The sequence below is a fragment of the Acanthochromis polyacanthus genome, chromosome 10, assembly GCF_021347895.1.
Source record: "Acanthochromis polyacanthus isolate Apoly-LR-REF ecotype Palm Island chromosome 10, KAUST_Apoly_ChrSc, whole genome shotgun sequence".
In the NCBI taxonomy this organism is placed as follows: Eukaryota; Metazoa; Chordata; class Actinopteri; family Pomacentridae; genus Acanthochromis; species Acanthochromis polyacanthus.
Window position 1 is genome coordinate 17,161,684 of NC_067122.1, and position 13,185 is coordinate 17,174,868.

The 13,185-nt window shown below is 40.1% G+C and overlaps 1 protein-coding gene across 1 annotated transcript in view; it reads left to right on the plus strand.

The window, feature by feature from the left end:
* The window catches only part of slc16a2 (solute carrier family 16 member 2), a 32,742-nt gene extending 20,837 nt beyond the window's left edge, over positions 1-11,905 (plus strand). Inside the window, exons 4-7 of the mRNA XM_022213704.2 lie at positions 586-729; positions 2,796-3,024; positions 5,747-6,013; positions 6,664-11,905. Of these exons, the coding sequence (XP_022069396.1) occupies positions 586-729; positions 2,796-3,024; positions 5,747-5,997 (624 nt within the window). The 3' untranslated portion in view covers positions 5,998-6,013; positions 6,664-11,905. The remainder of the gene's footprint in view (positions 1-585; positions 730-2,795; positions 3,025-5,746; positions 6,014-6,663) is intronic.
* Positions 11,906-13,185: the final 1,280 nt, after the last annotated feature.

Here is a 13,185-nt window from a genome sequence, read left to right on the forward strand (position 1 = left end):
TCCGGCCTCCCTCTGTCAGGTCTGTTGTTTCAGGCCCGGGCCCAGATGTAAACACAGCCCCGGCCTTTGTATTGGCTCGACCACCTCAGGAAACCTCTCCTGTATGGCCTCTCTGTATTCCTAAGTATGCCTATCCTATGGCCATTGATGAATGTAGAGCCCTTCAAAGCAGAGCAAATATTTCACAAGGGCCAGCATGTTCAGGAAAGACTTCAGAGGGTGGTTTCATGTTTTGGATCTGATTTGAGGGGTCATTGGCTGAGGGGAGTGGGAGGGTCTGACCTATATGCGTTGGGTCTTCCTGTCCTGCTGTTCCAAAGGTCTGTGGATGAAGATATTTTGTAATTGTAAGATCTTGATTTTAGATTATGGATGACCAACTCTTCCACTCCACCAAATGTTGAATTAATTGAATTCTAAGCTTAGAGCACAAAGCATAAACGTAAAAAAGAAGTTCAACAGCAGGTTGCATGCCATTCATCATCCATTATTTGTAGCTGCTGAGTTTCTCGTGCAGCACAGTCACATCATCCATCTTTACAAATTATCAAAACTTACACATTAGTGTCTTTTTGTGTCTCTCAGATGAACTTTGTGGAGGAACAGTTCAAAGAGACTGAAAAGGAATGGGTGCTACTGGTTTGCATAGGAGCTTCATCAGGGGTGGGACGCCTCACGTTTGGCAAGATCGGGGACCTCATTCCTGGTCTAAAGAAGATCTACATGCAGGTGAGGGAATACCTGAAGATGCCAAATGAATGTGGTTCATTTTCAGTTTAATGTTTATGTGAAAGCTCATACAGTGAAAAGCAGTTTGTGGGTGTGGATTATTTGCTAGATCTTTATTACAGCATGCAGTCTCAATTTTAGCCTCTGACTAAGATGAATGTAATGATTTGTTCGTGCCATTTTGTCTTTACATGTTAACAGCCAGCTGTAAGTGTTGTCTTTGTTTCCTCATTACTAATTTCAGACTGTTTCTAGGAGCTCTATAAACACTACAACATGCATTCCTGAATAATTATGTTATTACATTAGCTAATACCACAGTGTGTTGACAGAGCTAATATTTCAAATTAAAAGTCTGCACATCAACTTGAGCTGAAAATTAAAAAAAAAACCAAAACTTGAGCTAGCTATTACCTCTTATGTGGGAAGGCTCTTTTCAGATACTGTGTACTTAATGTACTTCCTTTGTTTTACCAGCCGCCTGGTGTACATATTTATCCACTGACTCTATGTTCGTTCTGTATAATTTAATTAAAAATGTTACTTACTGTACTATTACTATGGAGATTCATTTGCAGTAATGGCATTAATAACTGCAAAAAAACATGACTCGGACGCTAATTTGCACACACACATACTGTAACCAGAACGAAAAGAAGCTTTCTTGTTACCAAAAGCATTACATGGCAGGGATGATTCACTTCTGAGAAAGTGTTTAATGTGAGGTAATGCACAGCAGGTGAGAGCAATTCAAGAGATGAGTAGAAACAGGGTTTGTCATTTCTTGCTGTGTATCTGCAGCTCCAGCTGAATGAAAACACAAGGATGACCCACTGGCTGTGTGTTCAGAACCAGCACACTGTTGTTAGTCAAGCATGTAGCTTCAGCAAAAGGACACTGAGTCGCAGATTCATTAAAATATAAAACTGTGTGACACGCATGCTTACAATGAGTTGGTCTATACAGAACTCTAAAATCTACATTTCTAAATCTTTACTTAGAAATGCATTATTTTCCACTGAAAAAGAGAATGTATTTACAGTGTGCTGGTCAATAGCCTCCTGCTGTCAGAATTAAGAAGCTCTCTGATTACGAAAAAGTCTTTAATAGATGGAAAGCCTTGTTCTTTCTTTAGTCCAGTGTTAAGCACTCCCTGTATTTGTAAGAGTCGCTTTCTTGTACAGTGTGGTAACTGTGAAAAGTGTTGTAAAGTAACACCTTCTACCTCATTGTGAGGACAAAGAAACGCCTTCACAGGTCACAGTATTAATGTCACACAATAAAATATAGTGTAATATGACAGCACTGGGTGACTGTTACAGGGGAACTTCGTTTTTTTTCAACCTGGGGTCTGTTTTCATATGTCATTTCATACATGTGAGTGATGGAGAAATGAATTTTCAACATAGCTCCAGTATTTAGCCAGGCAGGCAGCTTAGCAGCTCAGCTAGCAGCTCAGCTAGCGAAAAGTATGGGGCAGTAGCTGTCAAGTGCACAAAGCACTTAGATGAATACCATGCTTAGCTTATAGGACAAATGGTGTTATTGTGATTTCTACAAATTACTTAGCCTTATGTTAATTAACTTAGTTTTAATGCCCACATAACTTCAGATTAGTGGTGGCACCAGTTTCCTGCAACTCAGGCTAATTTAACACTTGAGCTAACCCTGCCCTGCTGAACCAACATATTCAATCAAAATTTTACAGTCAAAGGAACATACTAACTGATGCAATGTAAAAAAAATACCAACACTCTTAATAATTTAGAATCAGTATTTTCCACACTTTCCCCTCAGTGCTTTTTTCATATATAGTCAGAAGACGTACTCACTTGCACAAAAGACCAAAATGTTCACAGTAAAGGCCTGGAGGCCAGTTTTAAATGAATTAACAAGGAAAACAAGGACAGAAAATGAGTCAACAAAAAAACTGTATGTTCTTGCCTTGATGTCGTCATTTGTACTAAAGATATCAAACATGGGATTGTTTGTCAGTAAGGTTATCAGCTAATAAAGACAATCAAGACATTAAAAGCTTGATAAGTGATTCTTGCTGTCTGTTTCAGGTGGCGTCCTTCATGGCGCTGGGCCTGATGTCCATAATGATTCCTCAGTGTTCGGTGTTCGAGGGGCTGGTGGTAGTGTGTGTGTTCCTGGGGCTGTGTGACGGGTGCTTCCTCACCATGATGGCTCCTATAGCTTTTGAGCTGGTCGGGCCCATGCAGGCTTCGCAGGCTATAGGGTACCTTCTTGGCCTCATGTCTCTCCCTATGACAGCAGGTCCACCTATCGCTGGTGAGAAATGTGTATTCTTTGTTGTTTTCCTTTTTCTTTTTAAACATTGTGTTGATTTAACTGTTTAAATACAGAGTGAATGTGCAGTGGTCTTACACTGAATTCAGGATGTTGCAAGTCACGACACACAACAAGTTGTTTGATAAAGGCACAGAAAAACGGCTGGACAAAAGTAGAAAAAATGTGGGGGGGAAAGGGAGAGTAGCATAAATGCACAGCAGCCTGGACTATATTTAAGACATTTGGGCTCATAGCCAGCTGCAGGCTTTCCCGAGGGATTTGTGTTCAGGAAGAAAGCACATACAGGGTGAGCACTCAGCATACTTCAGGTCTACTCTTCTTTAATAACAAATGTGTATGCTGTATAAAAACACTTCTTGCAGAAGACTAATTTGATAACTCAGACATCCTTTTGCTCTATTGCCAAGCTCTTTAAGCTCTCACGGATACCTGGAGGGCTTTTACCAACCAAACCTATAACGCTTTTGCCTCAGCCAGCATACTGGAGCTCTGACATCAAGTATAAGAATATCCATGGAAATATACCATGTTAGAGGGAACTAACTATTAAACAGATAGATTTACTGAAATGAACTCTGGAGCTCCACTAAAAATGAAGATTTTAGTTAGACAGTGGAAACATTTAGGCTATACAGGCTATCATAAAGAGGAGCATTGCAATTACCTTGTGCCCTCTCATGTTGCTTCAGCTTTTCTTGGTGTCTGTCTTTGTACTCAGAAAGACTACCTAAGTAAATGATTGCACTCTTCAAGGCAGCACAGAGTGACCTGCTTTCAGACTACAAGAACAGTAAAATGGCATATTATTTCAGTGTAAATACAAACCTTATTTCCTGTAGTTTGACAAAATATAACTTAATAGACATGACGCAAACTGCTCCAATGTGCACTATACAGATAACATACTGTATTTGCATTACATATTGTATTGAATTGTGTGACTTTATTCTTACTGTACAATATACATTTACTCTACAATCCAAACAAAGAGAGCCAAACCCTTCAAAGTCTGAATGAGGTTATCACTGTATCAACATATGTTGTTCTGTACAGTCTGTTCAGTTCATGACCAAGAACGCATATGTAACAGGCAGCGTTGTAAATGCAGCCCCCCTCCTCCTCCCGCTCTAATGTCACAGGCTCAGCTTGTTAAACTTGTTGACCTTGAGTCGTCACTGTACTGAAAGGTATAGGTTTAACTCTTGTAGGTAAATATAGTACATGGACATACCCACTGTAAACAGGGTGACGTTTCAGTGCTATACTGTATCACAACAGTACAATCTCCTTGTTTATTTCCAGTTTATAGTGCATGGTGTCAGGTGCTACTGGAGATGACCTAAACAATTTCAGTTACTTGATTAAAAAAATTTATTAGTATCAAAGTGGTAGGTTACAAGAGAACACAGCTTTTTTTAAAGACCCCTTTAAACAGGCTGTAGCGCAGTGATTATCCAAAGTAATTGCTTGCTGTGTTCAGTGCTAATGATGCTTCAGTGCACTGAGACACAGTAAAGTACACTTCTACGTCATTGCAGAAAAGAGAGACATTAAACCAGATGAGGTCAGCATTAACAAGGATTTCTGCTTCTGTTATGCTGCTACTATAGCACAGTGTTTTCAAAATTTATATGCTTATTTTGTTTTGCTGTGGGAGTTTAACTGACATCACTCTCAGACTTTTGTGTGTGTTCAGATACAGATGCTATGACCGACTCACATTGACCCTGTATGATGTTAGAAGATTGTATGTTTTATGATGCTGTAATGCTTTATGTAACTTTATGTAAACCTTATTTAGACAGTTGGGCCTGTAATCTGTTAAATTGTGCTGCTGCCTATTTTGGCCAGGATGCACTTTTAATTCAGTCCTAATGAGACTTTTCCAGGTTACATAAAGGTGAAATAGAAAAAGGAAATAAATCTACAAAGCTGGAGCCAAGATGTGATTGGCTTTGCAACAGCTTTTCTTTGTCTTTCCAAAGTTCAAAAACAGGCCTCCTAGCAACATTTCTGATTAATCTATTATACAGATGGGTGACAGATTAAAGGAAAAAAACCCTGAACCCTTGACCTCTTCAGTAAAGGTGCCCAGCAGTTCCGTTATGCTGTGTGTGATGGTGGTGGTGGTGGTGGGGGATTTTCCTGGGATAATTTGGGTCTACTTGTCTTCTTAGAGAAAAGAGTCACTGCAAATCACAACACAGCTGTTCTGAGTGATCAGTATTTGTGCTTGTGACAAAACATTTCTGTCTTGAGGGAACTGGTCTTTCCAGGATCACACTGCCCTCTTTCATAGATCATGAGTGATGGCTACATGGTTTGATTAGTATGAAAATATACTTATTGAGACACTTGCTGGTTTCCTTTTTTTTCATTTGTCACCTGTCTGTATGTGTATGTGAACCGTGGCTGCGTGCTTTCTTTTTGGTGCCACAGGTTGCCAAGAACATCATGCTTTTAACACAGATATGTATTGTTCTTTTTCGTTCAACTCTCCAGGGAAAAAGGAAAGCTGTATTTCTCTTTAAATTTGAGGTATTTCAGCCCTTTTTCTCTTTTCTCCTGCAAGGATGCTTCATGTTTGACTTTTCCTCTTGATCCCATCAGTGACAGACGGCATGATGCTTGATATAAGTAGTGGGAGTCCTGATGAAGAACAGGATAACATTCATAATGCCTTCCTATCTCCACAACTCAGGTCTCCTACATGGTTACTTTGGGAACTACACGGTGGCTTTCTCCCTGGCTGGGGTGCCTCCGATGGTGGGGGGTGTGGTGCTGTTCTTTGTGCCCCTGATCCACCGCAAGCTTCAGCGAGGCCAGGCATCACCAGAGGAGACGTCCACCACTGCCCACATGTTGCCCACTGCCCCACCAGCCGACGAGCTCAAGAGCTGCTCCAATGGAGACATCCTGCCTGGCTATACTGACGTAGAGACACACATCTGAGTCTCAGCTTACAAAGGTTAGACACACTCACACATAGCAAGCATAACTCATGTATTTAAGGCAGGAGGTACACCCTCTGTCAAAAGTTTTAGGACACTGTCTCATTTAAATAAAGTAGAACCTGTCCTAAAACTTTTGACAGGGCGTGTACTTCATCATATGGATGTGATCAGGGCAGGACTCTGATCATACATGTAAAGTTTCAGGCAGATTGGAGCATGTTCAGGGCATTTACACAGCATTTGAAATTTCATGGCGAAGGATCAAAATTCCAGAGGCCGCCACGGACATGCCCTTTGACTTTGGAAAAAGATTTTAATAACTTTGGATCATTAAGGCCTCCTGTATGTACTGGCTGAATTTGAGGTGAATTGGAGTTTCCCCCAAGGAGGAGTTCGCTCTAGAAAAAATATGAAAAATGAGCAAAATCTGACATTCAAAGCCAAATAGCTCACTTCCTGTTGGGTTTGGAATGTGGCCGTCACTGACTTTTTTGTTCAGCCTGATGTGCTGCATATGTGTACCAAATTTGGTAGATACACCCCCTGTCAAAAGTTGTAGGACAGGTTCAACTTTATTTGAATAAGAAAGTGTCCTAAAACTTTTGACAGGGGGTGTATGTAATCACACGTGTTCTTCCTCATTTTGTTTCCCCGTGTTTTTCAGGGATTCAGCCCACCAGCACCTTTTCTCATGCTTAGATTTCCCTCCTCCTAACCGAAAGTCTCAACTCTGGGCTTTCTGTTGGCTAACTTTTAACCTCTTACCTTCCCGGATCCCTGTTGGCTGTTTGCTTTTTTCATGTGAAGTCCAAAAGGGCACTCTGGCTACAAGCAACAGAGAGGAGGACAAGAAGGCACATCAGCACTGAGCGATGGAGGAGGATAAGCACAACATAGTCTCAACTAAAATGGTTGGGACTCTGTAGTAACACGCACCTCCAAGAGGAAAGAAATGAAGATGGTGTCAACTGAAAAAAATGGTAGTTTCTGATTTCACAGCTGTCAAAGCTAATTAGATTCTATATAAACACATTGTTAAGATGAATAAAAAATAAGAACTAGTGAAGGGAGAATATCACAATTTCTTTTTGTAGTACTTCGCACATCTATGGTTTTTAACACAATGCATTATATTTAGCTTGTGTAGTTGAAACACAGTGTCATCTTGATTGATTTGCAGGTTCGCTGTATTCACGTCTTTTCTACTGCCTGTGTTTTCTGCTGTGACAGCTACAAGAGAAATACACGTATCAGTTGTAAATGTCACAGGAGGCGACTGACACTTTTTCTGACAGATGAGCCACCAGACACAATCACCTCAACTCAACTGCACACAAGTTTTACACCATGGCTGCTCTCTGTACTCACAACCAGGGTCTAAAACTTGATCAAAAGGACTTTTCTCTGCCAGCCTGCCTGCATAAAAGACAGATGTGTGATTCTGGCAGCTGTTGATTCCACTAATTCATATGCAACAAACTCTAGCGTGTTAGATCTTACAACAATTTTCAATTTAGGTCAATGACTTGAAAGCATGTGGCAGGTTTATTTATGCAGTCAAAATTCAGAAGAAAGGTGAGCTTCTGCTGCCTGAATTAATGAAACTAAACACTACAGCTGATACAAGGTCTTCTCATGACTCTGTAGAGCCTTAATGTTTTATTTTTTCAATCACAGATCTCTACAGATTGTGTTGGCCTTTAAATGTTTGAGCAGGGTGCTAGACAAATCCGCATAAACTGTGTTTGTTACAGCTTTGACAATAGTTTTGTATTGTGTGGACATTGTGTAGTTGTCTAAGTGGGAATCATGCAGTTGTTGCAGGAGCTTGATGGCTGTTGACAGCGTAGATTTTGGTCAACTTCACAAAAGGCATATTTCTATTGTTTAATGTTTCCTCTGTTTGAATGTGCGTGCATCTGAGAGTGTGTACGTGTAGCACCTGAGCATCTGCATTTTGATACTAACGTCAGTTATGTCATATGAAACTACTACGTTTGAATCTGTGGATGAAAGGGAACTACTGGGATTAAACCTGCCAAATTGCCCCATCCCTCTTCAGACTCATCACACAGATAATCCACTCAATTTGCTGCTTTAGTTTAGTCTCATCATGAGGGCGTCATTTACTGTTCTGGCAGTAGTGAAAACATCACAGCCTCGTTGAGATGTCCCCTCATGGGGGCAATTTGCAATTACTGTTATGTTTCATAAACATTTGGTCCACTTACCTCTGCACTCTTCGATTACAAGTAATCCTGAACAATGAACTTTAATGAACATGCGTGAAGTAGCTGCAATAATCAACAGTTTGAGATATACTATGTGGTTATATGCATAACTGAAAAAGCAAGGAGGGAAACTGGGAAAAGGAAATGCTCTGGTATTCCTGCCTGTCAGTTCCCCTCTTTGCTTTCACTGCTATTATTCAGTCTGTGTCTGTGCTACAACACTTCAGAGCCTAAAAGCTACACAAACCTCACAGCTTAGTGTAGCTCTTTGTGGGTATTGCGATAGGACGAATAGTTCTGAAATGGAAACATACGTCTATACCTCAGCAATCAAACAATCCTCAGCAGTCCAGTTGAACACGTTGACATTCTTCATCACATTATAATTTTTGCTGTTCTGTGTAGTGTCTGTTTTTGTTGCAATCTCAGAGCCACAAAGCTGCCAAATGTCAATCAGCCTTGCTTCCTCCAACCTAGTTAGTGTCTGTTTAGGTACCACAAAACTGTGGAAATGTCAAACTTCCATTTACCCAAACAGTCGGTGCACAGTCAGTTTTATTCTTCCTCCTTGTTTTGCCTTTGTATCCATTTGCTCAGTTGTTTTCCATCCTCATCATTCCAGCCCTCTTCTTCCTCCACAGCTACTAAGTGTAAATTCTATAGAGTCTCTTTGTAGCAGCCTATTGTCCCTGTCTGTGTTCGAAGAAATGCAGTGATTTAAATATCTAATATTCTTTACAAAGGTTAGAGGAGACGTAAGACTACAAGCAGTGGAGCGGATCCATACAATGATATATGAATGTTGGAAAGCAAACACATAGGTCTCTAGTTTGACGAAGGTAGGGTTACATTTAATTAGCAGTGCAAACAGTTGTTGATGCTATTTGTAGCTGCTGCTACCAAGATATCAAAAGGTAGAGGTAATTAAAACGTATGGGCTGCATGACTAGTCCTGATACCAGCTATATAAGCTAACAAAAGTCCTTTATTTAATGCAATCTGTGTCTTTTTGTCCAACTGTAAAATTAGTTACAGGTTTTACAATTTTGCGTTATGAAAGGTTGCAGGAGACTCTTTCTAATAAAACAAGTAACTTCAGAACCGCATGCTAAATCAGTAACCCATAGCCTTAATAAGTAATTTTTAACTATGTGAACTGCATCCTCTTATGCATAAAGACAGCATTTCTACAGAAATAAATAGGCAGCATTTCATATGCTCCTGTACAGCGCTAACTTACATTTCTGCTGCTGCTGCACTGAAAACACAGATGTTACTGAGTTGCACTAGTTTATTGCAATCAAACTAGGGGCCTATGTTGCTGAAGTCCCCGATTAATGAATGAATGAGTAAGTGAAAACTATTCCAGAGGGTGTTTCCTTTGGCAGTCGTGTTGGTGGACCTCAGCCTTTTGGTTCAAAACCAGCTGTGAAAGGCTGCTTGTGTATGCACAAAAATGTATCCGTCTCAACAGAGTTAATAGGATTGTTTTGTTTTTTTGTGTCTTATTGACTGTGAACTTATATACTGTGTGTGTGTATATATATATATATATATATATATATATATATACAGTATATATATATGATTTTTTTTTCATGTTGACTAAGTTGGCACCTTGTTAATGCCATTGCTGTTTTCTTTGAAAGACGAGGACTAAAAGAAAGACATTTGAATCACAGCAGTAACCTCAATTTGAAAACAAATCTGCCTTACATTTACTAATGGCCGGTAGCTTAGCTGTGTACCAGAACGGAATTTGTTTATAGATTTGAGAATAAATAAAGCAAAGCTTGTATAGAAAATTTTTCAGATCTCAATGTACCTTTGTACTCATTGTTTTTCTTTTTGCTGGTTTCAGTATAAATTCTACTTTAACTGCCTCTTTAGCTGATTCCATCTGAGTCAACGTCTCAGTTTCTGGTCAGAACCAGCTGAGTGTTGCTTTTTTTTATTAACCTAAATGTAGATTCAAATAGAGAAAACTGACATGTATCGATCTAATTTGTAACGGTTTTTAATTAACCATAAACTGTTTTTGTTTTTATTTGTTGGTGTTTTTAGTGATACTACTGGAAAGAGAACTGCTGAGTTGGTCTTTTTGTTTAGAGTTGAGATAATGTAAAAGTGAAGGAGCTGAATGAATGAATGAAGAATGATACAGTACATCTGGATGGTTGCATGGTGTCTGCTCTACCAGTGTTTGGCTTGCCAAAGTCTTTTCATCTATGCAGCATCACTACGCTCATGGTCTCCTTCCTGTGAGCGCTTCACTTTCTGAGGTCTGAACATGTCAGTCTCTTAATGACAAATGTTTACTTGGACACCAAGTTTGCATTTTCTCTGGTAGCAGTCAAAGCTGTAGCCTTCAGTAGTTCACAATCAGCTAAGCGTATAGTAGAGCCCCTTGTATTTTGCCTAAAGGATGTATGTACTACTAACCCTACTACTTGTTCCCCTTGTTTAAAAAGACATTTTTATATTAGAAAGTTTTGGAGCTGTTGTTGGACTTCTAGCTGTTTCCCAAAAAATGTCGCATTTCTCCCCCTGCAGTTGCTGTTCTTTATCTTCTGCTGCTTGCCTGTGGCTGAAAGTTTGCAGGTCATAGCTTCAAAGAGACGCATTTGGTGGCATATTTTAAACTCTGTGTTACACAAGACGAAGGTAGCGCAAGGCAGTGTTTGTTTTCTTGGTTTTTACATTCATGAAAAACGGATCAGATCAACTGAACGTGTTACTCTACATTTAGTGTTCAGTCAGTTTACCATGTTTTATTCACCTTTGGTTTCATTTCATTCAGCATTTGCTTGAATTTACAGTGGATATCTCTTTGTTTTTTTCTCTTTTGGCTTTCCTTTGGCTGATAAAACCACCTGATTTCAAGTCAATAGAACCTATTGCAGCACCAAGACTTGTTCTTCTACTGTGCAATGTGCCGTTTCTCTGCTCCTCTGACCTCACCACCAGCTCAACTCTGTGACTCGTGTGCTTTTCCTGAAACCATGCTACCGATATGTGAAACAGGATAGCTGAAGGTCTGTATGTTACAAAGCTGAGCCACAAAAAGTCAGCACCTCATAGACTAGCCATAGATCATTTCCAGCAGGAATACTTTTTCAGTGTTCATGCCAGCGTAAGTCATTTCTAAATTTTATGGCTTTTGCTCACGCCTGAATAATATTCTGACTTTTCTATGCTCCGTATTTTCTACAAACCCTGTCTTCATGCATATTTCTCATTGTCTTGACTGTACACGTCAATCTTCTATTGTTTATTGTTTTGATGGTCATTTATTCTCATTCGTGTTTCTGTATGCGGCAACGCTCGGCGCAGGCCTTCCCCCAGCCTTACATGTTGAAATGTTCTGCTAAATGTTCTCTCTCTAACCTCCAGTAAGGCTGCTGCAGTTAAACCTCTACTGCGTCACTTTACTTCTTAAAGCTGCCAGCTTCTGTCCTTCTGTCCCACACAAGCTCTACCTTTTTATATGAAAACCCATTTCTGTCTTTTTCAGTGATCTAACAAGGCCAGTTACATCGCAAAATCTGAGATTCATTCATGCTGCTAGAAAGATTAATGTAATTTTTGTGTTTTGGTCATAATTTTGAATCTGTATCAAAAGAGGCACATGTTTTTTTCTATTAAACCAACAATAAAATGTAATATGAGAACTCATGCTGCTGTCGCCAGTCACTCTTTTGTGAGCTGTGTGATTTCACTCTTCAACTGTTCCACGTCAAACACTGCAGGTGCTTTAGACAAGCAGTCATGTCGGAGATTAATTTCAGACCCATTTGAATGCATAAAGGCACGGAGAATCAAAGAGAAACGTAATGCTGCAGTTTTTCAGGGACACGCTGAATCTGTCTTCAAATGTGCAAAGTGCTCATTATCACCACAGCAACATGGCTGAGAGCAGTGAGGCATCACGTCCTCCCTCGACTCCCCATCCCCCGGTTTAACCTCAGCGTTTCACATCCAGGCCCCCAATTATGCTGAATCTTAAAGATCAGGCTTCTCTGGATCGCTTTCAGAAAACAGAGCTCTTTATGTACATACAAGGAAATTCTTGTGTGTTCACATTCCAAGGCACAGAATACATCACTTGTTGAGCTTGGCTCTGAGCCTGAGGCCATCGGTTTTCTTTTTGATAGATAAGCATAAACACAGCAAAAAGCTCTGTATCTAGGATATGCTATTAAGCAGTGGCTTAATAGCAATGAGATCTTGCAATGGTCTGGTACAATTATGTATAGTGCATTCATTTCATGTACCCTTTAGCACACTATAAAAAGAGGCAAATGCACCTTTTTCTTCAATACATTTTTCTGACAGTTATTCAGAGTAAAATTTAACATGAAAAACAGACAGTTGAAAAACTACAATGCATTGTTAGAGATTAACCAGTGGTTTCAAATCTTTTAGCTTGTCGCCTATTAAAAAACAGCATGTTGTTTTGCTATCTTGTCACATTTCAGATGTCTGTGTTTTTGTTATTTTTTTACAGTATCATCCAAGACTCTCCAAGAGGTAAAACTCAATATTACAGTTGAGAAGAACAGGGAAAAAAAATGTTGTGTTTTTAAAGGTTCAGGTTTAATATATCATCCATCCATTCTCTATACACCGCTTTATCCTCACTAGGGTCGCGGGGGGTGCTGGAGCCTATCTCAGCTGACTCGGGCGACCCTGGACAGGTCGCCAGTCTGTCGCAGGGCTGCATATACAGACAAACAATAGCTCTCACATTCACACCTGGGCAATTTAGAGTAATCAATTAACCTCAGCATATTTTTGGACTGTGGGAGGAAGCCGGAGTACCCGGAGAAAACCCACACATGCACAGGGAGAACATGCAAACTCCATGCAGAAAGATTCCAGGCCCACCCCGGGATTTGAACCGGGGATCTTCTTGCTGCAAGGCGAAAGTGCTAACCACCACGTCGCTGTGCAGC